We start from the raw sequence: 25,048 nt of genomic DNA on the forward strand, positions 1-25,048 counted from the left end.
TCGATGCGTTTAGGTTTTTATTATTGGCCTCCTCCAGAGAAGGGCACGCTAGCTCCCCGAAAGCAGGGTCTTTTCTTTCCTATCCACAGCCGAATCCTGCCTCTAGCAACATGCCCCGAGCACAGAGAAGGTGCTCTATGACTACTACTGGAATAAAAGGATGCACGAGTACCCAAGCCACACTGCGGACCCCACCATAGCGGCCCGAAAGTGGCGCAACTACCTCCCAGGCTGCCTCTATAGGACCCACACGCGGGTGCCTCTGGGAAGTGTAGTCGGCAGCTGCCCGGGAGTTGCGGGAGTGAGCCTCCGCGTGCGCAAGCGCACTTCCGGCTCTGCCCCGCCGCTGCGGCCATTGTCCGGCCCCAGTGCGGCTAAGGCCGCTTTGGGCCGTCCCTCCGCACTTCAGCATTGGAGAGGACTGGCCCTGCAGCAGGTGCAGGAGGAGCTGGCCCGAGTCCTGGGTGGGCCCGAGGTCGAGAAACCCGGAGTCTCAGGAGGCGGTAATACCGAGTGCGCGGGTCCAGGCGGCAACTCCCACGGGTTTGGCTCGTATCCGCCGGGCCGCGCCCACCATCCTGCGGGTGGGACTGGGCGTGGCCAGAGGACGGAGTCCCGGACGCGGCGAGCCTTAAATTTGAGGGTGGGGGAACGGCAGGCCCAGGCGCTGTCCGCTCAGCTCCCTGTCCTTCTCCCCAGAGAACTGACTGAGGGGCAGAGACGGGCCCGGCACGGTGGGGAGGGGTCAGCGGTTGCAGCTGCGTGAGTGAGCCTTTTCCTTTCTCCCCAGCCCCAGTGTGGGAGTCGACCCCGGGGAGACAGGAATGGCCCCGAGGCCTCCGACGGCCGTGCCCCAGGTGAGCAGCGGGTTCCTCACTATCCCAGGGCGTCCCATCCAGCGAGGCCCCTGGGGCAGGTTTAGAGCGGTCATTGTTCTCCGCCTGAGCGACTCCCTTTCCTAGCTCGGTCGTCGCTTGGGAGCTTCCCTAGTCTTGTGAAACCCAAGATGTCCAGAGCTGTGGGGAACGGGCTTTCCAGAAGGAGGGGACCAGGTGCGGTTCTGCTGAAGGAGTTAAGAGTGAAAGTGTTGGGAAGTGTCACTGCTGAGAGTCCCGAGTGCCAAGCCAATTCCTTGAACTCTTGTCAAGGAATGGAGAGGGTAGGGAGACAGGATAGAAAAGTGTAGAGGAGGAAGTAACTGTTGGTGAGTGAAGGAGAGAGGAGCCCCAGTTTCCGACTCAGAGGTGATAAAGAGATCTTAAGGAGCCAGAGAAGCTTGGTCAGGATTTGCCTAGGAAGAGGCTGGAATTGGGCTTTCTTGGTCCCGGAGTGAGGAAAAAAAAAAAAAACAGAACAAGAAGGACCTGCCCCATAGCTTTTTGCGTTCTTTTTTGCTTTAACAAAGGTATAATAGTGGACAGCCCAGGTGCCCAGCCTTCAGCTTCATTATTTTATGAAGCTGATTTCTGATGAAGCTGATTTCTGAACTCATTCTTGTGAGGGAGGAGGCATTGTCTAGTAGCATCACAACTCTGAGGTTATATGTTGATTTGCATAGAGTATATTTGTGAAAATATAACAAGGCTCAGATAGTATTTTAATCTACACTCTCTTTAGAATCAAGGAAAAATCAAAGATTTTAGTTGCTGAGTGTTTTAGACTATCAGGATCAATCCAGGAATGTCTTGCTGGCTCACTTGGTGGAGCATGTGACTCTTGATCTCTGGGTTGTGAGTTCAAGCCCCACACTGGATGTAGAGATTGCTTAAAAGTAGAATCTAAACAAAAAAACCCAATCCAGATAAACATACTGACTAATAATATCATTTAAAAGCAGTTTACTGTAAAGCAGTTTACTGTAAATTAAATACACAGAGTATGTATAATGCCTTTATATCTTTTACTTTTTCTTCTTTTTTTAATGTTTTATTTATTTCTGAGAGAGAGACAGTGTGAGCAAGGAGGGTCAGAGAGAGAGGCAGACACAGAATCTGAAACAGTCTCCAGGCTCTGAGCTAGCTGTCAGCACAGAGTCCAAAGCGGGGCTCGAAACCACGAACCATGAGATCATGACCTGAGCCAAAGTCGAACGCTTAACCAACTGAGCCATGCAGGCGCCCCTATATCTTTTATTTCTTCTATGTTTTTGTTTTATAAGGGTCAGCCTTAAGGAGTAAGACAAGTAACACCCAGGACAGTTGTTTGGTTTGAGGTGAGCCAGAGCAAATCACTGGTCATCAGTGCCTTTACATATAAAATGTTTCCTCAGTAGGCTGTGAGAATTAGAATCACTTAACATCACACTTAACATCTCATGAGAGTGGTGATCCAAGAGGGGAGGGGTGATAATCCTTTCCATAGGGGTTGCCTTTTTAATGGTGAAAGTGGATTTGTGTTCAGAACAGTGAATGTAGTAGGGACTGCTTTCAAAGCTTTGTTCCCCAAATACTCTAATTTAGTTATATTCTCATGAAATGACCCGACCCCGTCCACTTGGGTTACCTAACCCAGGCTGCAGATGATGACCCTGGATAAAGGACAGGACAAAGACTCTACAAAGGGAGCTTTTTAGGAAGAAATTTCCCTTTGTTGGAGGTTCCCTTTTTCTGAGCTTGGCCCTCTGGGAATGCAAGAGATGAGTAATTGAGACATGTGACTGCTTATCCTGGAGGTTAACTGAGTGGGGGAAGCCTCATGCGCGATAGGTGGTGTCAGGTGTTGTTTCAGAGGTCCAGAGGTTGGCCTGACTACAGAGAGGGGAGAGGAAATTCTGCCTGTGGGAAAGTCAATGGAGATGTCACTTTTACCTAGGAGCAGAGTCCAACAAATGAAAATGAAGGAGGTGGAGATAGAGCCGATTCACTTTGTGGGTCAGGGCATTGGGAGGTCGGAAGATGAGGGGCATGTTCACGAAACTGTTGTCTTGTGTGACAGTGTGTGTGGGCTGCAGGCAATGGGTAGATGAGAATAGAAATGGGTTTGGACTTTTGCTTTTTGGCCTTCATAATCCATCCATTCATTCATCTCTTCATTCAGCCAATAACCATTGAACCCCTGTGATGTGCTAAGACACAGTTCTAAGTAGTTGGGATACAACAGTGAACAAAATTTATAACGCTCTCTGCTTTCACGGGGCTTACATCCTAGAAGGAGGAGATCAAAAGATTCAGTAAGTAACTTTTATAATATCCTAGAAGGTGAGAGTGCCTGGAGGAAAAAAAAGGTAGAGAAAAGTAAGGGGGATTGAGTGCAGGAGAGGGTGGCTTGTGGTAAGGGTACAACTTAAGGTGGTCAGGGTAAGCCTTATCCTTATTGAGATGGTGACATCTGTACAGAAGGAGGCGAGGGAGTTAATGACGCACAGGTCTAGAGAATAGTGCTCTGGGCAGATGAGCAGCAGGGTGTGTGTGTCTGGTGTGTTCAGAATGTTGGACATGGTTAATACACCTCGAGTCACTATTCTTGAGCAGGAAACTAGGATATCTTCTTACTTTTCAAGATTGCTGTGAATGATGAAGTGTAGGAACAAGAGTTTGAGTTGGAGCTCCTGTGGAGAGGTGTTTGGTGGGTGGGACCTCCCCCCTGTACTGTGCTAATACCTGAAGTGGCTCCAAAGTGGGGGAGAAAAGGGGCACCTGGGTGGCTCAGTCGGATAAGCGTCCGACTTCAGCTCAGGTCATGATCTCACGGTCCGTGGGTTCGAGCCCCACATCGGGCTCTGTGCAGACAGCTCAGCGCCTGGAGCCTGATTCAGATTCTGTGTCTCCCTCTCTCTCTGCCCCTCCCCAGCTCGTGCTCTCTCTCTGTGTCAAAAATAAATAAACGTTAAAAACAAACAAACAAAAAACAAAGTGGAGGAGAATGGGAGCAAAGGAGGAATACCCTGAAAATCCTTAGGATCTGTGGGATCATTAGTAGCTATATCTGTGTAAACATTATATATCTTTTTTTCATTATTTGTGCACTCCACTTTTAGTTAGGAATAAAAAAAGGTGAACCCGCCAGAATAGTAAGAGATGGGGAAAGTTTTAGAAGAGAAAAGCTGCAAATGAATACCTGGTTTTCTTTGAAGGAGAGGAAATAGAGAGGGACCAGGATCTGGTCTCCATTGAATCCAGCTCCCAAGAGCTCATCATCAGGATGAACAGGCTCAGCCAGAGCTGACTCGGGTCATCCAGGCTCAGGACGCCTCTAGAGCCTCCAGGGGCATCAAGGACACTTGTTGAACCAGGTCAGGATGTTTGCAGTCAGGGAGGTTCAGGCTGCCTCTGACCAGAGGTCCCCTCTCTCAGCCTTCTCCTGAGCTCACTGGAGCTGGGCCTTAAGCTCAGCCCAGACCCTCTTTTTTTCTGCGTAAGGCCAGGTGCCCCTCTTGTGTGTTCCCACAGCTCTGGTACATAGCTGTCATCCTACTGTTTTTTGTCATATGGAGTTGTGTGTTTACCCATCCATCTCTGCTAGGCTTTCAGCTCCTTTAGGGCGCGGCCATTTGACCCTTTCTCCAGAGTACATGCTCTGCAAGTGGGTGTCAAAGCAAATGCTAATAACCATTTAACACCAAGCAGTAATTTTGTGCTTTCTGCATTTGCTGCTCCTAACATAGAAAAACTATTTTTCCAGTGACCCTAATTTTCTGATAAAATAATTGCATAAAATGGTTTTTAAGGTTCACTGAATAGTTATAAGAAATTTTGTCTTTAAGACAATGTTAGGGTGTCAAAACCTGTTCTTCTAAGGCCTATTTCAAAAATATGATTATTTTCCTGACTTTTCTATGTCTTGTACTACTTTTTTTTTTTTAATATTTTTATTTATTTCTAGGAGAGAGAGAGCGAGAGACAGCGTGAGCAGGGGAGGATCAGAGAGAGAGGGAGACACAGACTCTGAAATAGGCTCCAAGCTCTGAGCTGGCAGTCAGCACAGAGCCCGACACGGGGCTCGAACCCACGAACCGCGAGATCATGACCTAAGCGAAAGTCGAAAGTCGGACGCTTAACCGACTAAGCCACCCAGGCGCCCCTGTCTTGTACTACTTTTATTAAAATATATCTTGGGGTGCCTGGTTAGCTCAATTGGTTAAGCATCCAACTTTGGCTCAGGTCATGATCTCATGGTCCGTGAGTTTGAGCCCTGTGTCAGGCTCTGTGCTGACAGCTCAGAACTTAGAGCCTGCTTGAGATTCTGTGTCTCCCTCTCTCTCTGCCCTTCCCCTGCTTGTGCTCCCTCTCTTTCTCTGTCTCTCTCTGTCACTTAAAAATAAATAAACATTAAAAAAATTTTTTTAAATATATCTTAAAGCATGTGAGCATACAAATAGACTTTTTTCTCTTTTTTTTTCAAAATTCTGTTTAAAGTCTAGTTAACATACAGTATAATACTGTTTTCACAAGTAAAATTTAGCAATTCAATACTTACAAATAATACCCAGTGCTCAACACGACACATGCCCTCCTTAATACTATCACCCATTTAAGTGATATTCAGTTCTCTATTGTGAAGAATCTCTCTCCTTTTTTTGTTTATTTCTTGATTGGAGAGAGAGAGAGAGCGCGCGTGAGAGAGAGAGCACGCGCGCATATGAGCAGGGAAAGGGCAGAGAGGCGGAGAAAGAATCCCAAGCAGGCTCCGTGCTATCAACTTGGAGCCCCAGGCAGGGCTCGAACCCACAAACCATGTGATCATGACCTGAGCCAAAATCAAGAGCCAGATGCTCAACCAACCAAGCCACCCAGGTGCCTCTATCATAAAGACTCTCTTATATTGTTTCCCTCCCCCTTTTCTCTTTTTCCTTTCCATGTGTTAAATCATTTGGTTTGTTTCTTAAATTCCACGTATTAGTGAAATCTTATGGTATTTGTTTTTCTCTACCTGACTTATTTCATTTAGAATAGTACACTCTAGCTCCACCCACGTCATTGCAAATGGCAAAATTTCATTCCTTTTGATGGCTTACTAATATTCTTGTGTGTGTGTGTGTATGCCACATCTTTATCCATTCATCAGTTGATGGACATTTGCACTGTTTCCATAGTTTGGCTTTTTTTTTTTCCTTTGGTTTATTCTCAAGTTAGCTAATATACAGTGGAGTCTTGGCTTCAGGAATAGATTCCAGTGATTCATCACTTACATAGAACACCCAGTGCTCATCCCAACAGGTACCCTCATCAGTGCCCATCACCTTCCTTTCCCCTATGATCATCTGTTAAGTTTCTCAAATTCCACATATGAATGAATCATAGGATATCTGTCTTTCTCTGACTGATTTATTTCACTTAGTATGATACCCTCCAGTTCTATCCATGTTGTTGCAGATGACAAAATTTCATTCTTTTTCATCACCAAGTAGTATTCTAGTGTGTGTATACATCTTAATCTATCAGTTGATGGATATTTGGGCTCTTTCCATAATTTGGCTGTTGTTGATAGTGCTGCTATCAACATTGGGGTGCATTTGCCCCTTCAAATCAGCATTCCTGTATCCTTTGGATAAATTCCTAGTAGTGCAGTTGCTGGGTCTTAGGGTAATTGTATTTTTAATTTTTTGAGGAACCTCCACAAGGTTTCCCAGAGTGGCTGCACCAGTTTGCATTCCCACCAACAGAGGGTTCCCCTTTCTCTACGTCCTTGCCAACATCTGTTGTTTCCTGAATTGTTCATTTTAGCCACTCTGACTGGTGTACGGTTATATCTCAGTGTGGTTTTGATTTATATTTTCCTGATGAGCAATGTTGAGCATCTTTTCAGGTGTCTGTTAGCTATCTGGATGTCTTCTTTGGAAAAGTGTCTATTCATGTCTTCTGCCCATTTCTTCACTGGATTATTTGTTTTTTGGGTGTTGAGTTTGGTAAGTTCTTTATAGATTTTTGAATACTAACCCTGTATCCAATATGTCATTTGCAAATATCTTCTCCCATTCTGTCGGTTACCTTTTAGTTTTATTGATTTGTTTTCTTTGTTGTGCAGAAGTTTTTTATTTTGATGAAATCCCAATAGTTCATCTTTGGTTTTATTTCACTTGCCTTCAGAGACATGTCAATTAAGAAGTTGCTGCAGCTGAGGGCAAAGAGGTTGCTGCCTATTTTCTTCTGTTGAATTTTGATGGTTTTCTGCCTCACATTTAGGTCTTTGATCCATTTTGAGTTATTTCTGTGTATGGTATAAGAAAGTGGTCCAGTTTTGTTGTTCTGCATGTCACTGTCTAGTTCTCCCAGCACCATTTGCTAAAGAGACTGTCTTTATTCCATTGGGTACTCTTTCCTGCTTTGTTGAAAATGAGTTGGCCTTATATTTGTGGGTCCATTTCTGGCTTCTCTGTTCTCTTCCATTGGTCTATGTGTCTGTTTTTGTGCCTGTACCATACTGTCTTGATGATTACAGCTTTGTAATACAGGCTAAAGTCCGGGATTGTGATGCCTCCAGCTTTGGTTTTCTTTTTCAACATTACTTTGGCTATTCGGGTTCTTTTGTGCTTTCATACAAGTTTTAGGATTGTTTGTTCTAGCTCAGTGAAGAATGCTGGTGCTATTTTGACTGGGATTGCTTTGGATGTGTAGATTGATATGGGTAGTATCAACATTTTAAGAATATTCTTTGAATCCATGAGTGTGGAATGTTTTTCCATTTCTTTGTGTCTTCTTCAGTTTCTTTCATAAGCTTTTTATACTTTTCAGGATACAGATTTTTTGCCTCTTTGGTTAGGTTTATTCCTAAGTATTTTATGGTTTTTGATGATGCAGTTGTAAATGGAATTGCTTCCCTGATATCTCTTTCTGTTGCTTCATTATTGGTGTATAGAAATGCGATCAATTTCTGTTCATTGATTTTGTATCCTGAGACTTTGCTGAATTCCTGTATCTGCTCTAGCAGTTTTTAGGTGGAGTCTTTCAGGTTTTCCATGTAAACTATCGGGTTATCTGTGAAGAGTGAAGTTTGACTTTTTCTTTACCAATTTGGATACCTTTTATTTTGTTGTCTGATTGCTGAAGATAGGACTTCCAACACTGTGTTAAGTAGACGTCCATGTTGTGTTCCTGATCTCAGGCAGAAACCTCTTTGTTTTTCCACATTGAAGATGATATTAGCTGTGGACCTTTCATATATGGCCTTTATAATGTTAGGGTGTGTTCCTATTCTGACTTTCTTGAGGGTTTTTATTAAGAAAGAATACTGTAATTTGTCAAATGCTTTTTCTGCATCTATTGAGAGGATCATATGGTTCTCATTCTTTCTTTTATTAATGTAGTATATCATATTGATTGATTTGTGAATATTGAACCAGCCCTGCAGCCCAGGAATGAATCCTACTTGATCATGGTGGATAAATCTTTTAATATACTGTAGAATTTGATTTGCTAATATCTTGTTGAGAATTTTTGCATCATGTTCATCAGGGATATTGGCCGGTTATTTTCCTTTTTAGTGAAATCTTTGTCTGGTTTTGGGATCAAGGTAATGCTGGCTTCATAGAATGAGTCTGGAAATTTTCCTTCTATTTCTATTTTTTGGAACAGTTTGAGAAGAATAGGTGTTAAATCTGTTTTAAATGTCTGGTAGAATTCCCTTGGTAAGCCATCTGGCCCAGGACTCTTATTTGTTGGGATATTTTTGATAACTGATTCAATTTTCTGGTTATGGATCTGTTCAAATTTTTTTATTTCTTCCCCTGTTTGAGTTTTGGTAGTGTGTGCATCTAGGAATTTGTCCATTTCTTCCAGAGTGTCCAGTTTGTTGGCATATAATTTTTCATAGTATTCTCTAGTAATTATTTGTATTTCTATGGTGTTGGTTATGATCTCTCCTCTTTCATTTGTGATTTTATCCATTTGGGTCCTCTCTCTTTTCTTTTTGAGAAGTCTGGCTAGGGGTTTATGAGTTTTATTCTTTCAGAAAAAAAAAACCAGCTCTTAGATTCATTGATCTTTTTTTTTTTTTTTTTTTGTATTCTGTATTGTTTATTTCTGCTTTTATCTTTGTTATTTCTCTTCTACTGTGTTTGGGCTTTCTTTGCAGTTCCCTTTCTAGCTCTAACTTGGTTGTGTATTTGGGACCTTTCTTGCTTCTTGATAGGCCTGAACTGCAGTATATTTTCCTCTTAAGACTGTCTTTGTTGCATCCAGAAGGGTTTGAGCTGTTGTGTTTTCATTTTCACTGGCTTCCATATATTTTTAAATTTCTTCTTTAGTTTTCTAGTTGACCCATTTATTCTTTAGTAGTAGATGTTGTTTAACTTCCATGTATTTGGGGGCTTTCCAAATTTTTTCTTGTGGTTGATTTCAAGTTTCATAGCGTTGTGATCTGAAAATATGCATGGTATGATCTCAATCTTTTTATACTTGTTGAGAGCTGTTTGTGACCCAGTATGTGGTCTATTTTGGAGAATGTTTCACGTGTACTCGAGAAGAATGTGTATTCTGCTTTTAGATAAAAAGTTCTCAATGTATCTGTTAAGTCCCTCTGGTCCAATGTGTTTTTCAGAATCATTGTTTCCTTATTGATTTCCTGCCTAGATGACCTGTCCATTGCTGTAAGTGGAGTATTAAAGTCCCCTACCATCATGGTATTATTACCTATACATTTATTTTTGTTACTGATTAATTGACTTAATATATTTGGGTGTCTCATTTTAGGGGCATAAACATTTACAATTATTAGCTCTTTTTGATGGATAGACCCCTTAATTATGATATAATGCCCTTCTTCATCTCTTGTTACAGTCTTTGTTTTAAAATCCAGCTTGTCTGGGGCTCCTGGGTGGCTCACTTGAATAAGCATCTGACGGGGTGCCTGGGTGGCTTAGTCGGTTAAGCGTCCAACTGTCGCTTAGGTCATGATCTCGCGGTTTGTGGGTTCGAGCCCTGCATCGGGCTCTGTGCTGACTGCCGGCTTGGAGCCTGGAGCCTGTTTCGGTCTGTGACTCCCTCTCTCTCTGACCCTCTCCTGCTCACACGGTCTCTCTCTCTCTCTCTCCTAGAAATAAATTAAAAAAAAAACATTAAAAAAAAAAAAAAGAATAAGCATCTGACTTTGGCTCAGGTCATGATCTCTCAGTTTGTGAGTGTGAGCCCCGCTTTGGGCTCTGTGCTGACAGCTCACAGCCTGGAGCCTGCCTTGAATTCTGTGTCTCCTTCTCTATCTGCTGTTCCCTCACTATCTCTCTCACTTTTTTTTTTCCTCTCTCTAAAATAAATAAACATTAAAAATTTTAAAATATATATATAGCTTGTCTGATATAAGTATGGCTACTCTGGCTTTCTTTTGATGTCCCATAGCATGATAGATGGTTCTCCATCCCCTCACTTTCAATCTGCAGGTGTTCTCAGGTCTAAAATGAGTCTTTTGTAGGCAGCATACAGATGGATCTTGTTTTTCTAGCCATTCTGCTACCCCATGTCTTTTGATTGGGGCATTTAGTCCATTTACATTCAGAGTGATTATTGAAAGATACGGATTTAGTGTCATTGTGTTATCTGCAGGTTTTCCTGTTTGTGGTGATGTCTCTGGTCCTTTGTAGTCTTTGCTGCTTTCCACTCACAGAGTCCCCCTTAGGGTCTCCTGCAGGGCTGGTTTAGTGGTCGTGAACTCCTTTAGATTTTGTTTGTCTGGGAAAGCCTTTATCTCTCCTTCTATTCTGAATGACAACCTTGCTGGATAAAAGATTCTTGGCTGCATATTTTTCCTTTTCAGCACATTGAATATTTCCTGCTCCTCCCTTCTGACCTGCCTAGTTTCAGTGGACAGGTCTACTACTACCCTTATGTGTCTACCTTTGTAGGTTAAGGCTTGTTTATCCCTAGCTGCTTTCAGAATTCCTTCTTTATCTTTGTATGTTGTCAGTTTCACTATGATATGTTGTGGTGTTGACCTGTTTTTGTTGATTTTGAAGGAAGTTCTCTGTGCCTCTTGGACTTGGACGCCTGCTTCCTTCCCCGGATTAGGCTCTTAGCTATAAGTTGTTCAAATAAACTTTCTTCCCCTTTCTCTCACTCTTCTTCTGGAACTCCTGTGATATGGATATTATTTCATTTCATGGAACCACTTAGCTCTCTAGTTCTCCCTTCATGGTCTAGGAATTTCCTTTTCTTCTGTTTTTCTGCTTCATAATTTTCTGTAATTGTATCTTCTATTCCACCTTTTCTCTCCTCTGCTTCTTCCATCCTTGTGGTCACTGTATCTAGTTTATTTTGCATCATCATCAGAGAAATACAAATCAAAACCACAGCAAGATACATTTCACACCTGTCAGAATGCATAAAATTAACAACACAGGATGCAACACAAGATTGATTTCCTGGGTGTTCGAAGTGATCTGACCTCAGTATAGCTGTGTTTGAGGGATGAGGGAAATCCCAGTTCCTTTACTTCTCTGCCATCTTAACTCCCATAGTTTGACTCTTGTTGATAACGCTGCTATAAACATCAGGGTACATGTTCCCCTTTGAATCTTCTTTTTATATCCTTTGGGTAAATACCTAGTAGTGCAATTGCTGGTTTGTAGGGTAGTTCTAGTCTTAACTTTTTGAAGAACCTCCATATTGTTTTCTATGGTGGCTATACCAGTTTATATTCCCGCCAACAGTGGGTAGTATAGACATTTTGACAGTGTTTGTTCTTCCATTTCATAAACATGGAATGCTTTCCCATTTTTTTGTGTCCTCTTCAGTTTCTTTCATAATGTTCTATAGTTTTACCTTTTTGGTTTGACTTCTTCCGTACTGATTTGGATGCCCTTCATTTCTTTTTGTTGTCTGATTGCTGAGACTAAGACTTCAGTACGATGTTAAATAGTAATGGTGAGAGTGGACATTGCTGTCTTGTTCCTGACCAAAGAAGAAAAGCTCTCATTTTTTCCCCATTGAGGTTGATATTAGCTGTGGGTCTTTCATATATGGCCTTTATGATTTGAGGTATGTTCCATCTGTCCCTACTTTGTTGAGGGTTTTTATCAAAAATGGATGCTGTAGGTATGCCTGGGTGGCTCAGTTGGCTAAGTGTCCAACTCTTAGTTTCGGCTCAGGTCGTGACCTCATGGTTTGTGGATTTGATCTCCATGTCAGGCTCCCTACTGACAGCACAGAGCTTGCTTGGGATTCTCTCTCTTTCTCTCTCTCTGTCCCTTCCCCTTCTCCCAAATTAAATAAACTAAAAAAAAAAAAAAAAAAAAAGAATGGATACAGTATATTGTCAAATGCTTTTTCTGCATCTACTGAGAGGATCATATGGTTCTTATTCTTTCTTTCATTAATGTAATATATCACATTGATTGATTTGTGAATCACCCTTGAAGCCCAGGAATAAATCCCACTTGATCATAGTGGATAATTTTTTAATGTACTATTGGATTCAATGTGCTGGTATCTTGTTGAGAATTTTTGCATCCATGTTCATCAGGGATATTGACCTGTAGTTCTCCTTTCTAGTGGAGTCTTTGTCTGCTTTTGGAATCAAGCTAATGCTGGCCTTGTAAAATGAGTTCAGAAGTTTCGATTTCTATTTTTTGGAACAACTTAGGAAAAATGGGTATTAACTCTTCTTTAAATACATGATAGAATTTCCATAGGAGGCCACCTGGCCCTGTACTTTTGTTTTTTGGGAGATTTTTGATTAGTGATTAAATTCTTTGCTGGTTATGGGTCTGTTCAAATTTTCTATTTCTTCTCTTTCAGTTCTGGTAGTTTGTATGTTTCTAGGAATTTGTCCGTTTCTTCCAGATTGCCCAGTTTGTTGGCATATAATTTTTCATAGCATTCTTTTGTAATTGTTTGTTTTTCTGTGGTATTGGTTGTGACCTCTACTCTTTCATTTGTGATTTTATTTATTGGCACCTTTCCCTTTTTGAGAAGTCTGGCGGGGGGGGGGGGGGGGTTTTTTTTTTTTTTTTTTGGAGAGAGAGAGAGAGAAGAGAGAGAGAGGAGTGGTCACATGAGTGGGGGAGAGGCAGAGGGAAAAGAGAGAGAGAATCTTAAGTAGGCTCCACACCCAACAGGGAGTCCTACATGGGGCTTAATCTTACAACCCTGAAATCATGACCTGAGAAAATCAGGAGTCAGATACTTAATTGACACTCAGCCACCCAGGTGCCCCACATTTATCAATTTTATTAATTCTTTCAAGGAACCAGCTCTTAGTTTCATTGATCTGTTCGGTTTGTTTATCATTTATTTCTGCTCTAATATTTATTATTTCCCTTCTGCTGGCTTTAGTCTTTATTTGCTGTTCTGTTTCTAGCACCTTTAAGTGTAAAGTTAAATTGTGTATTTGAGATTTTTCTTGATTCCTGTATTGTTGCAATATATTTCTCTCTGAGGAATGCCTTTCCTGCATCCCATTGGTTTTGGACTGTTGTGGTTTCATTTTTATTTGCTTCCATGTACTTTTTTACTTCTTTAATTTCCTGGTTAACCCACTCATTCTTTAACAGGATGTTTTTAACCTCCATGTATTTCTAGTCTTTCCAAACTTTTTCTTGTGGTTGACTTCAAGTTTCATAGCATTGTGGTCTGAAAATATTTATGGTATGATCTCAATCTTTTTATACTTGTTGAGGGCTGTTTTGTGACCCAGTATGTGGTCTACTTTGGAGAATGTTCTGTGTGCACTTGAAAAGAATGTATGTTTTGCTTTAGGATGAAATGTTATGAATATACCTGTTAAGTCCCATCTAGTTCAGTGTGTCATTTATATATTTGGGTGCTTCCAAGTTGGGGGAATAAATATATACATTTGTTAGGTCTTCTTAATTATGATGTAATGCCCTTCTTCATCTCTTATTACAGTCTTTGATTTAAAATCAATTTTTTCTGGTATAAGTATGGCTTTCTTTTGACTTCCATTAGAATGATAGATGGTTCTCCATCCTTATCGTTATGTAAACCATCTACCTTTACATCATCTTTTACTTTTTTTTTTTTTTTTAATGTTTATTTATTTAGGTGAGAGAGAGTCAGAGCATGAGTGGGAGAAGGGCAGAGAAAGAGGGAGACCCTGAATCCAAAGCAGGCTCCAGTCTCTAAACCGTCAGGACAGAGCCCAACTTGGGGCTCCAACCCATGAGCCCTGAGATCATGACCTGAGCTGAAGTTGGATGCTTAACTGTCTGAGCCACCAAGGTGCCCCTCATCCTTTACTCTCAATCTGCAGGTGTCTTTAGGTCTGAAATGAATCTCATGTAGGCACCATATAGATGGGGTCTTGTTTTTCAGTCCATTCTGATACCCTGTGTCTTTTGATTGGAACATTTAGTCCATTTACATTCAGAGTGATTATTGATAGATATGAATTTAGTGCCTTTGTATTACCTATAAAAATTGGTGTTTCTGGTGATTTTCTCTGTTCCTTTCTAGCCTTTGTTGCTTTTGGTCCTTTTTTCCCCACAGATAGAGTCCTCTTTAATATTTTATGCAGGGCTGGTTTAGTGGTCATGAACTCCTTTAGTTTTTGTTTGGGAAACTCTTTATCTCTTTTTCTCTCTCTCTCTTTTTTTTTTTTTTTAGTTTATTTATTTTGAGAGACAAAGACCCTGTGAGTGGGGGAGGGGCAGAGAGAGAGGGAAACAGAGAATCCCAAGCAGGCTCTATGCTATCAAAGCAGAGCTCGACATGGGGCTTGAACTCACAAAACCGTGAGATCATGACCTGAGCTGAAACCAAGAGCTGGATTCTTAACCAACTGAGCCACCCAGGTGCCACTCTCTTCTATTCTGAATGACAGTCTTACTGGATAAAGTATTCATGGCTGCATATTTTCCCCATTCAGCACATTGAATATATCATGCCACTCTCTTCTGGCCCAGCATGTTTCTGTGGACAGATCTGCTGCACACCTGATCTGTCTTCCCTTGTGTGTTGAGTACTTTTTTTTCCCCTTGCTGCTTTCAGGAGTCTTCCCTTATTTTTCCTTATCTATGTATTTTGTGAATTTGACTATGATATGCCTTGGTGATGGCTGTCTTTTGTTGAATTTAATGGTAGTTTTTCTCTGCTTCTTGGATTTTGATGTCTGTTTTCTTCCCCAGGTTAGGGAAGTTTTCAGCTATAATTTGCTCAAATAAACCTACCCCTTTTTCTCTCTCTTCATCCTGGGACTTCTATAATACAAATGTTACTACGCTTTAAGGAGTTGCTGAGTTCCCTAAATCTGCATTTTGACCTAATGCCTTTCTTTCTCTCTTCTTTTCAGCTTCATTATTTTCCATAATTTTATCTTCTGTATCACTGATTCCTTTGGTTCATCCATCTTCATTGTCATGGCATCCATTTGAGCTTGCAGCCAGCAGGTCTTTTGCCCCCAGAGAGACTGTGCCACCTCTCCCAAATGCACTCAGTTGTAGCCAAATGAAGCAGCATAACTGCTTCTCCCTTTGTGACCCAGGGGGTCTTCAGAGCATGCTGCCCGCTCTGTGTCTGCCCTCCTTTCCCGTCAGACCACCATTACGCCTGCCAAGTGAGATTCTGGTGATGGTGCAGACCTGACACTTCAGACTGTACACCCAATCTTGTGGTATTGAGCCCCTCTCCCTTTCTGAGGCAGTGTTTTGGGAAGAGTTTTTCTTGTGCAGTTCCCCACGTGTACTTTCACTCTTTCTCTCTGTCTCTTTCTGTCTCTCCTGCTCCTCTCTCTGCGATCAGGGTCCCTCCCCATCACAGCCCCTGGAGCTCTCCTCCTCCCCAAATCAACTCTTTGCAGTTCCTACTTTCCACGATATGGTGGGTTTTTTCCAGCTTTGGTTGTGCCTTTTTACTCTCTCGGTCCTCAGATCAATTTCTTGGGTGTTCAAAATGATTTGATATATTTTTCTAAAGTTTATTTATTTATTTTGAGACGAGAGGGAGTAGCGAGGGGCAGAGAGAAAGAGAGAGAATCCCAAGCAGGCTCCGTGCTGTCAGCAGAGTCCAGTGGGGGCTCAGTCTCAGTCTCATGGACTGTGAGGTCATGACATGAGCCGAAAGCCGGGGTTGGACACTTAACTGACTGAACCACCCAGCCCTCTCCCCACCATGATTTGGTATTTATCTAGCTGTGTTTGAGGGACGAGGCAAGCCTAGGGTTTCCCTGTTCCTCTGCCACCTTGACTCCGCCCTAACATAGACTATTTAATAGAAAAAAGTCATTTGTGATCCTTCTTTAGCACCTCTGTATTTGTTGTAATGAATTTCCTTCTTTTCTCCTTACTGCATGTTTTTCCCTTAAACATTTTCAATGAAAACGTTTTAAATTTCATATACAGTAAAACCTTGGTTTGTGAGTGTAATTCATTCCAGAAACATGCTTGTAATCCAAAGCACTGGTGTGTTAAAGTGCATTTCCTTGTTTTTTTTTTTTTTTTTAATTGTTTTATTTATTTTTGAGAGAGAGACAGAGTCAGCTTGAGCAGAGGAGGGGCAGAGAGAGAGGGAGACACAGAATCCGAAACAGGCTCCAGGCTCTGAGCTGGCTGTCAACACAGAGCCCTACGCAGGGCCCGAACCCACAAACCGTGAGATCATGACCTGAGCCGAAGTCGGACGCTTAGCCGACTGAGCCACCCAGGCACCCCTAAAATGCATTTCCTTGTGAGAAATAATGGAAACTCAGATGATTCGTTCCACGACCCAAAAATACTCATATAAAAATGACTACAATACTGTTATATAATACAAATTTATAAAGGAAAATAAAGTAACCTGCACTTATCTTTGAAAACCTTTGTGGCTGGTGTGAGGGAGACAAGAAAGTTCATGCAGCTTTTACAGGGAACCTATCCAGTGACACTTGCTTTTGCTTTCTTTTGAGGATTTCCTGGAAATGTGACATTGCATTGACAATCACCCACAGTCCCGCAGAGAGAACGAGAGAAAACCATTGGCTTAGTTGTGATCATGTGATGTTCGACATCACGTATTACTTTTATTGGAAGACATCACTTGTTTATCAAGTTAAAATTTATTAGAAATGTTTGTTCATCTTGTGGAACACTCGCACAGCAAGTTACTTGCAATCCAAGGTTTTAGTGTAATTTTTATTTTTTTTTTCCAGAGAGAGAGAGAAAGCACATGAGTAGGGGATAATGGCAGAGGGAAAGAGAATCTTAAGCAGACTCCATGCTCAACCTGGAGCCCGACTCAGGGCTTAATCCCATGACCCTTGGATCATAACCTGAGCCAAAGCCGAAAGTCAGATGCTCAACCGACTGAGCCACCCAGGCACCCCTAAAGTTTTCTTTTGTTTTATTTACTTATTTAGTTGTTTTTTTTTTTTAGAGAGTGTGAGTGCACTAGTGGTGGGAGAAGCAGAGGGAGAGGGAGAGAATCTTTTTTTTTTTTTTTAAAATGTTTTATTTATTTCTAGGAGAGAGAGAGAGAGACAGCGTGAGCAGGGGAGGGTCAGAGAGAGAGGGAGTCACAGACTCTGAAACAGGCTCCAGGCTCCGAGCTGGCAGTCAGCACAGAGCCCGACGCGGGGCTCGAACCCACGAACTGTGAGATCATGACCTAAGCGAAAGTCGGACGCTTAACCGACTAAGCCACCCAGGCGCCCCAGGAGAGGGAGAGAATCTTAAGCAGACTCCATGCCCAGCATAACCCTGAGATCGCAACCAAAGTTGAAATCAAGAGTCAGATCAACTCAGCCACCCAGGTGATGACTCCTTTTTGTTTTTTTAAATTTATTTCTGAGAGAGAGAGACAGCGTGAGCAGGGAAGGGTCAGAGAGAGAAAGAAATACAGAATCTGAAGCAGGCTCCAGCGTCTGAGCTAGCTGTCAACACAGAACCTCAAACCCACGATCCGTGAGATCATGACCTCAGCCGAAATTGAATGCTCAACCGACTGAGCCACTCAGGCGCCCTCCCCCCGGCCTTTTTGTTTTTTTAAAAACCACTTTTTTTTTTTTTTTTTTTTTTTTAATTTGAAAGAGAGCGAGTAGGGTAGAGGGGCAGAGGAAGAGAAAGAGAGAATCTTAAGCAGGCTCTACCCTATCAGTGTGGAGCCCGACTCTGGGCTCCATCCCACGACCCTGAGATCATGACCTGAGCCAAAGTTAAGAATCAGATACTTAAGGGGCACCTGGGTGGCTCAGTATTTTAAGCGTCCGACTTCGGCTCTGGTCATGATCTCACGGTTCGTGGATTCGAGCCCCGCATTGGGCTCTGTGCTGACAGCTAGCTCAGAGCCTGGAGCCTGTTTCAGATTCTGTGTCTCCCTCTCTCTCTGACCCTCCCCTGCTGACACTGTCTTTCTCTCTCTCAGAAATAAATAAAACATTAAAAAAAAAAAAAAAGAATCAGATACTTAAGTGACTGAGCTACTCAGGTAACGCTAAAAATCACTTTCAATGGCTGTTTTATATTGATTTTCATGAGCATTCTAAAGTTTTTTTTAACCATTTTCTCAGCATTTAGTTGTTTCTAAATTTTTACAATTAAATAGTACTGGGATAAAATTCTATTGGTTATAGTAGGTAATTAAAAATATATACAGTTTTTAAAAGTTATTTGCAGGGTGCCTAGATGGCTCAATTTCTAGACTCTAGGTTTCATCTCAGGTCATGATCTTGCAGTTCATGAGTTTGAGTCCTGAGTCAGGCTCCGCATTGTCAGTGCAGAGCCTATTCGGGATTCTCTCTCTCTCTCTCCCTTTCTCTCTGCCTCTCCCCTGCGTGCATATTCTCTCTCTCAAAGTAAATGTATAAAAAGTTTTAAAATTATTTGCATCTGTATTTTTTTAAAGAAAAATCTTAAAAAAAAAGGTTTTTTTTGTTATTTCTTTTTGACAGAGCATAAAGGGGGGAGGGGCAGTGAAGAAGGAGACAGGATTTATAATAGGCTCTGCTTTAAACACAGAGAGCCCAACATGGGGCTCAAACCCACAAACTGAGATCATGACCTGACCTGAAGTCAGTTGCTTAACTGATTGAGCCACCCAGGCGCCCCTGCATCTGTATTCTTAAGTGAAATAGCCCTTGGAGTGAGAAGGATCTACAGGTTTTGGTGGTTTATCCTGAACTTATAGAAGCATTCATATTGCTTATTATCTTTTTCTACCTTTTGAAAGAATTTACTTATAAAACAATTAGATCTAGGATTTTTAATAGGGAACAATTTGATTAAGGTTTTTACTTTTTTGCGTCAACATTGGTGATTTAAAATTAAAAAATTATGCACTTCATTAAGATTTTTCACATTTCTTAACACCTGCTATATATTTTATGAGTTTGTTTATTCCATTTATTTATTTATTTATTTTTACATTTATTTATTTTTGAGAGACAGAGTGAGACAGAGTGTGAGGGGGAGGAGAGGCAGAGAGAGGAGACACAGAATCTGAAGCAGGCTCCAGGCTCTGAGCAAACGTTTATCACAGAGCCTGATGTGGCGCTCGAACCCACGATCTGTGAGATCATGACCTGAGCCAAAGTTGGATGCTTAACCGACTGAGCCACCCAGGCGCCCCTTTAAAGTAATTTATTTTGTTACATTTCTTTCTGTTTTGAGATTTTATTTTAAAGTAATCTCTGCATCCAACGTGGGGCTGGAACTCACAACCCTTAGATCAAGAGGTACACACCCCACTGATTGAGCTGGCTAGGTGCCCCAGTTGTTTCTTTTATGTACTAGATTTCTCAAAGTTTCCTGTTTGGCTGGCATTTAAGAGGAACCAGCTTTTGGATTTGGCTCTTAATGCCATTATTTTTCTGTTTACCCCTTCTTTTTGTTTTCCGAGAATTTAATTCATTTGATTTTTTTTTTTTTTTGGAGCCTCAAAATCGCCTCATTTTCCTTAAGAATGTCCCAGACTCTGTATTCGTTCACTCAGCAGTGGAATACTTACTCTGTGCCAGGCGGTGCTTCTTAACTAGGGTCACACTTCAGAACTTGTCAGGAGAAGGTACCTGCTTCCTTTGGGGCAGTAGTAAGGCTTCAGTGAGGAGAGTTAATGAGAAGGTGCACATAAATGACCCGAACTCAGTGCTTGGCCTGTGGTGAACGTTCACTGGATTAGCTCTTGCTCTTTTATAATGAATCACCTGAGGAGTTTTAAAAAATTGTTTAGCAGGGGTCTCCATGCATGGGCAGGTTTTCTCATTTGTCCCCATGATTCTGGACAATTCCAACATGCTTGGTTTTAGAGATACTGAAATGTAAAGGAGCTTGAGAAAATGTTGAGGGGGAAAAATGTGAATAAACAGCTACAGTACTAGGGGCACCTGGCTGGTTCAGTCAGTAGAGCTTGCGGGTCTTGATCTTAGGGTCTTGAGTCCATGCCCCTACATCAGGGATAGAGATTACTTAATAAAAAATACCTCCCTCCCCTGACAAAAGCATATTTTCTTTAAAAAACATCAACAGAGGTACAGTTCTAAAATGGAGATGTGGACCAAATGCTGAATGGGGAGGCAGGGAGGTGAGGCAGGGAGCTTTTCCAGAAAAGCTTCATGAGGAATGGGACCACTGAACTGGTCCTAGAAAGGTGAGTAGGAATTTTTCCTATAGAGCTGAGGGAAGAAAGTACCTGGTGGTCAGAATAAGATGTACAAAGGCAAGGAGACTCAAAATGATGTAATAAGGACAAAGAGTCTGGGGTATATGACAGGAGGTAAAATTTGAGAGAAAGATGTAGGCCTGTATCCCTGTAATTTCCCTCTTAGAACCACTTCTGTTGCGTCCCAAAGATTTTGGACCATTACATTGTATTTTCATTTTCATTTGTCTCCATGCATTTCTTTATTTCCTCTTTGATTTCTTGGTTTCAGTGGATTCATTGTTTAGCAGGATGTTGTTTAACTTCCATGTTTGGTTTCTTCCAGATTTTTTCTTGTGGTTGATTTCTGGTTTAATAGCATTGTGGTTGAAAACGATGCATGGCATACTTTCATTCTTTTTGAATTTGTTCAGAATTGTTTTGTGGCCCAACATATGATCTGTCCTGGAGAATGTTCCACATGCACTTGAAAAGAACGTGTATTCTGTTGTTTCAGGATGAAATGTTCTGAATATATCAGTTACATCCATCTGGTCCAATGTGTCATTCAAAGCCACTGGTTCCTTGCTGATTTTCTGTTTAGATGATCATCCATTGATGATCTGTTTAGATGATCTAAGGGAGGTTCTAAAGTCCCCCACTATTATTGTATTACTCTTGATTACTTCCTTTACTTTTGTTTGAGCCACTTTATGTATTTGGGTGCTTTCACGTTGGGTGCATAAATATTTATAATTGGTATATCTTCTTGTTGGATTATCCCCTTTATGATTATATAATTTCCTTTGTTTCTTATTGCAGTCTTTGTTTTAAGTCTGTTTTGCCCAATAGAAGTATTGCTACCTCAGCTTTCTTTGCACATCTATTGGCATGATAAATGCTTTTCCATCTCCTTGCTTTCAATCTGCATGTCTTTAGGTCTGAAATGAGTCTCTTGAGCATATAGATGGGTCTTGATTTTTATCCATTCTGTCACCCTATATCTTTTGATTGAATCATTTAGTCCATTTAAATTCAAAGTAATTATCAATAGGTAGGTACTTATTGCCATTTTGTTCCTTGTTTTACGGTTGTTTTTGTAGTTCTTCTCTGTTCCTTTTCTTCTCTCACAGTTTGCTGGCTTTCTTTAGTCATATACTTGGATTCCTTTCTATTTTTTGCATATCTATTACTGGTGTTTGATTTGTGATTACCATTAAGTTTGTATTTAAAATCTTATGCATGTAGCAGTCCATATTAAGTTAATAGTCACCAAAGTTTGAACCCATTCTTTACTCCTCTCCCCTCAACACTTTAGGTATATGGTGACATACTTTACATCCTTTTATTTTGTTACTCCCTTTACTCATTTTTTTGAAGTTTATTTATTTTTGAGGGAGAAAGAAAGAGTGAGTACAAAGTGGGAGAGGGGCACAGAATCCAAAGCAGACTCCAGGCTCTGAGTTCGTCAGTGCAGAGCTGAACATGGCTCAAACCCATGAGCTGTGAGATCATGACCTGAGCTAAAGTTGGGCACTTAACCAACTCAGCCAACCAGGTACTCATCTCTTGACTCATTTTTAGACATATACTAATTTTTACTGCTTTTGGGGTTCCTACTTTTCTTATCCATACTTACGGTCCTTCCTTTCCACTCAGAGTCCCCTTTGACATTTGTTGTAGGGCTGGTTTAGTGGTCATGAATTCCTTTAACTTTTGTTTCTCTGGGAAACCCTTTACCTCTCCTTCTATTCTGAATGATAGGCTTGCTGGATAGAGTTTTCTAGGCTGCAGGGTTTTTTTCTTTTAGCACTTTGAATATATCATGCCAGTCCCTTCTGGCTTGGAAAGATTCTGCTGAAAAATCAGCTGAAAGCCTTATGGGGTTTCTCTTGTATGTAACTGTTATCTTTTCTTGTGCTGCTCTTAAAATTCTCTCCTCGGGGCACCTGGGTGGCTCAGTCAGTTAAGCGTCTGACTTCGGCTCAGGTCATGATCTCATGGTTCCTGGGTTTGAGCCCCACATCAGGCTTTGTGCTGACAGCTAGCTCAGAGCTTGGAGCCTGTTTCAGATTCTGTGTCTCCCTCTCTCTCTCTCTGACCCTCCCCTGCTCATGCTCTCTCTGTCTCTCTCAGAAATAAATAAAACATTAAAAAAGACAATGTACATCTTATTAAAAAAAATTCTCTCCTCATCACTACTTTTTGCCATTTTACTTATTTATTAAAGTTTATTTATTTATTTTGAGAGAGAGTGCAATGTGCACACAAAAGGAGGGGAGGAGGGAAAGAATCCTAAGTGTACAGTGCAGAGCCTGATGCTGGGCTCAAACTCACAAACTGAGATCATGACCTGAGCTGAAATCAAGAGTCATATGCTTAACTGACTGAGCCACCTGCCACCCCTGCCATTTTAATTACTTTGTGTCTTGTTGTGGACCTCTTTGAGTTGATTTTGTTGGGGTCTCTCTGTGCCTCCTGGATCTGGATTTCTGTTGCCCTTTCCCAGATTTGGGAAATATTCGGGAAGTTTTGGGTTGTTATTTTTTTAAAAAAATTTTATGCTTTCTTTTCTCTCACTTCTCCTTCTGGGATTTCTGTAATGTGAATGTTATTATGGTTGATGGTGTTGCTGAGTTCCCTAAGGTTGTTTTCATTTATTACTATTTTTTTTCTTGTTCCTGTTAAGCTTGATTGCATTTCATAACTCTGTTCTCCAGGTTGCTGATCCATTCTTCTGCTTTCACTGTTCTGCTCTTTATTCTATCTAGTATATTTTTAATTTCTGCTATTTGAGTTCATCATCTCTGCTTGGTTCTTTTTTATGGTTTCTCTTTGTTAAGGGTCTCATTGAGGTTCTCCACTGTTTTCTCAAGTCCAGTGAGTACCTTTATGACTATTATTTTAAATTCTCTGTCAGGCATATTCCTTATCTTCGTTTCATTCACATCTCTTGCTGTGATTTTGTCCTGTTCTTTCATATGGGACATATTTCTCTGTCTCCTCATTTTGGCTAATTCTGTGACTGTTTCAGTGTTAGGAAAATCAGCTAGGTCTTCTACTCTTTTATTTATTTTCTATTTTTCTATTTTTAATTTTTAAATTATTTATTTTTGTGTGTGAGAGAGAACGAGTACAAGCGGAGGAGGGGCAAAGAGAGGGACACACAGAATGTGAAGCAGGCTGCAAGCTCTGAGCTGTCAGCACAGAGCCTGACGTGAGGCTCAAACTCAAGAACTGTGAGATCATGTGACCTGAGCTGAAGTTGGATGCTTAACTCGCTTAACTGACTAAGCCACCAGGCACCTGTCTTCTACTCTTGAAAGTAGTGGCCTTATGAAGAAGAGGTTCTTTAGTTCCCTGCAGTGCATATCCCTCGTTCAGCAGAACCTGGCACTTCAGGGGTGTCTCCTGTGTGTGTTGCATGTGCCCCACTGTTGTGGCTAAGCCATGTTCACCTTCAGCCCAGTTGTCTGCAATGGCTTTCTTTGCCTGTTGTGGGAAGAGTTTAGTTCTTCTGTTGTTAGCAGGACAGTCTAGGGCTGCCTTGAGCTTGAGTTAAGTCACACCAGGCATTTGCCAGAGCCTCAGTGACACCGAACTGCAGGGCGCTCTCCTTGTGTTGTGGTGCGTTCCCTGAGAAGCTTTTGTTGATGGGCAGGGCCTGCAATCAGACCCATTGTCAGCCCTCAGCCCACTGCTGGGGCCATGGTTGGGATTGGTGCGTATGATTATTTTCCTCTCTCTCCGGGGCATGATTCACTTTGGAGCCGGTGCTGGCTCCTGTCAACGCTGCGTGCACACTGCCAGGCTTGTGGTGCTGCTTTGGGTGTATCCAGGCTGGGGAGTGGGAGAGGAGAGTGGTGTCCTCCAGCTCTTTTGTTCTTGGAGAACTCTCCCAAAGATCCCTGCCCCTCCAGCACATGCCCTGAGATGGTAAATAAATCTCCTGTCCCGGTACCCCAGGTGTTTTCCAAGCTGCTGCCTCTATGGTGTATCTCAGTGGGACTGTTTGTGGTGCTCTTTTTAGGGCATGAACTCTGTTTCCTGTCGCTCTGCCTGGCTCTTCCAGAGCTGAACCCACTGATTTTTAGTTCTGTGTGCTAAGCAACCACTTATTGTAGGAACTCTCAAAGTTAGGCCCTTCTGGTTTTTAAAGCCAAATGCTACAGGGATTCATCTTCCCAGTGGCAGTCAGGGTGCCTCAGGTGGAGATCTGCCCCTCTCTGTCCTTGTCCACATTGTCCTCCGTCCTGTATACTGTCCCACAGATCGATTTGGCCCCTCACCAGTCTTTGCCCTTCCTACTCTTCTCTGCATTTCGATGTGGAGAGTCTATTCTGCCAGTCTTCGGGTAATTTTCTGGGTTACTTACACTGATGTGGATGTTATCTGGGTATATCCACAGGACGAGGCAAGCCTAAGATCCTCGTATCCACCATCTTCCCCCAAGAGAGAAAGGTGATTCAAAAGGACAGTGGCTGAGGTGGAGATCTAGGACAGTCTAGAACAACACTGTCCAAAAGAAATACAGACTACATATTTAATTTAAAACTTTCTAGTAGCCACAAGGTAGAAAGAAATAGGTGAAATTAACTTTAGTGATACATATTATT

At 41.8% G+C, this 25,048-nt stretch overlaps 1 protein-coding gene across 2 annotated transcripts in view; it reads left to right on the forward strand.

Moving 5' to 3' along the window:
- The first annotated feature begins 343 nt into the window (after positions 1-343).
- The window catches only part of ZFP90 (ZFP90 zinc finger protein), a 36,115-nt gene continuing 11,410 nt past the window's right edge, over positions 344-25,048 (forward strand). Inside the window, exons 1-2 of one of the 2 annotated variants that reach the window (XM_039223203.1) lie at positions 344-503; positions 791-857. In XM_039223203.1, coding sequence (XP_039079134.1) covers positions 825-857 — 33 coding nt within the window. In that variant the 5' untranslated portion in view covers positions 344-503; positions 791-824. Of the gene's footprint in view, positions 504-653; positions 858-25,048 lie in introns of those variants that run through there. The other variant, XM_039223209.1, reaches the window with a different exon arrangement.

This window comes from Hyaena hyaena, unplaced genomic scaffold, assembly GCF_003009895.1.
Source record: "Hyaena hyaena isolate Hyena2069 unplaced genomic scaffold, ASM300989v1 scaffold_18, whole genome shotgun sequence".
Taxonomy (NCBI): domain Eukaryota; kingdom Metazoa; phylum Chordata; class Mammalia; order Carnivora; family Hyaenidae; genus Hyaena; species Hyaena hyaena.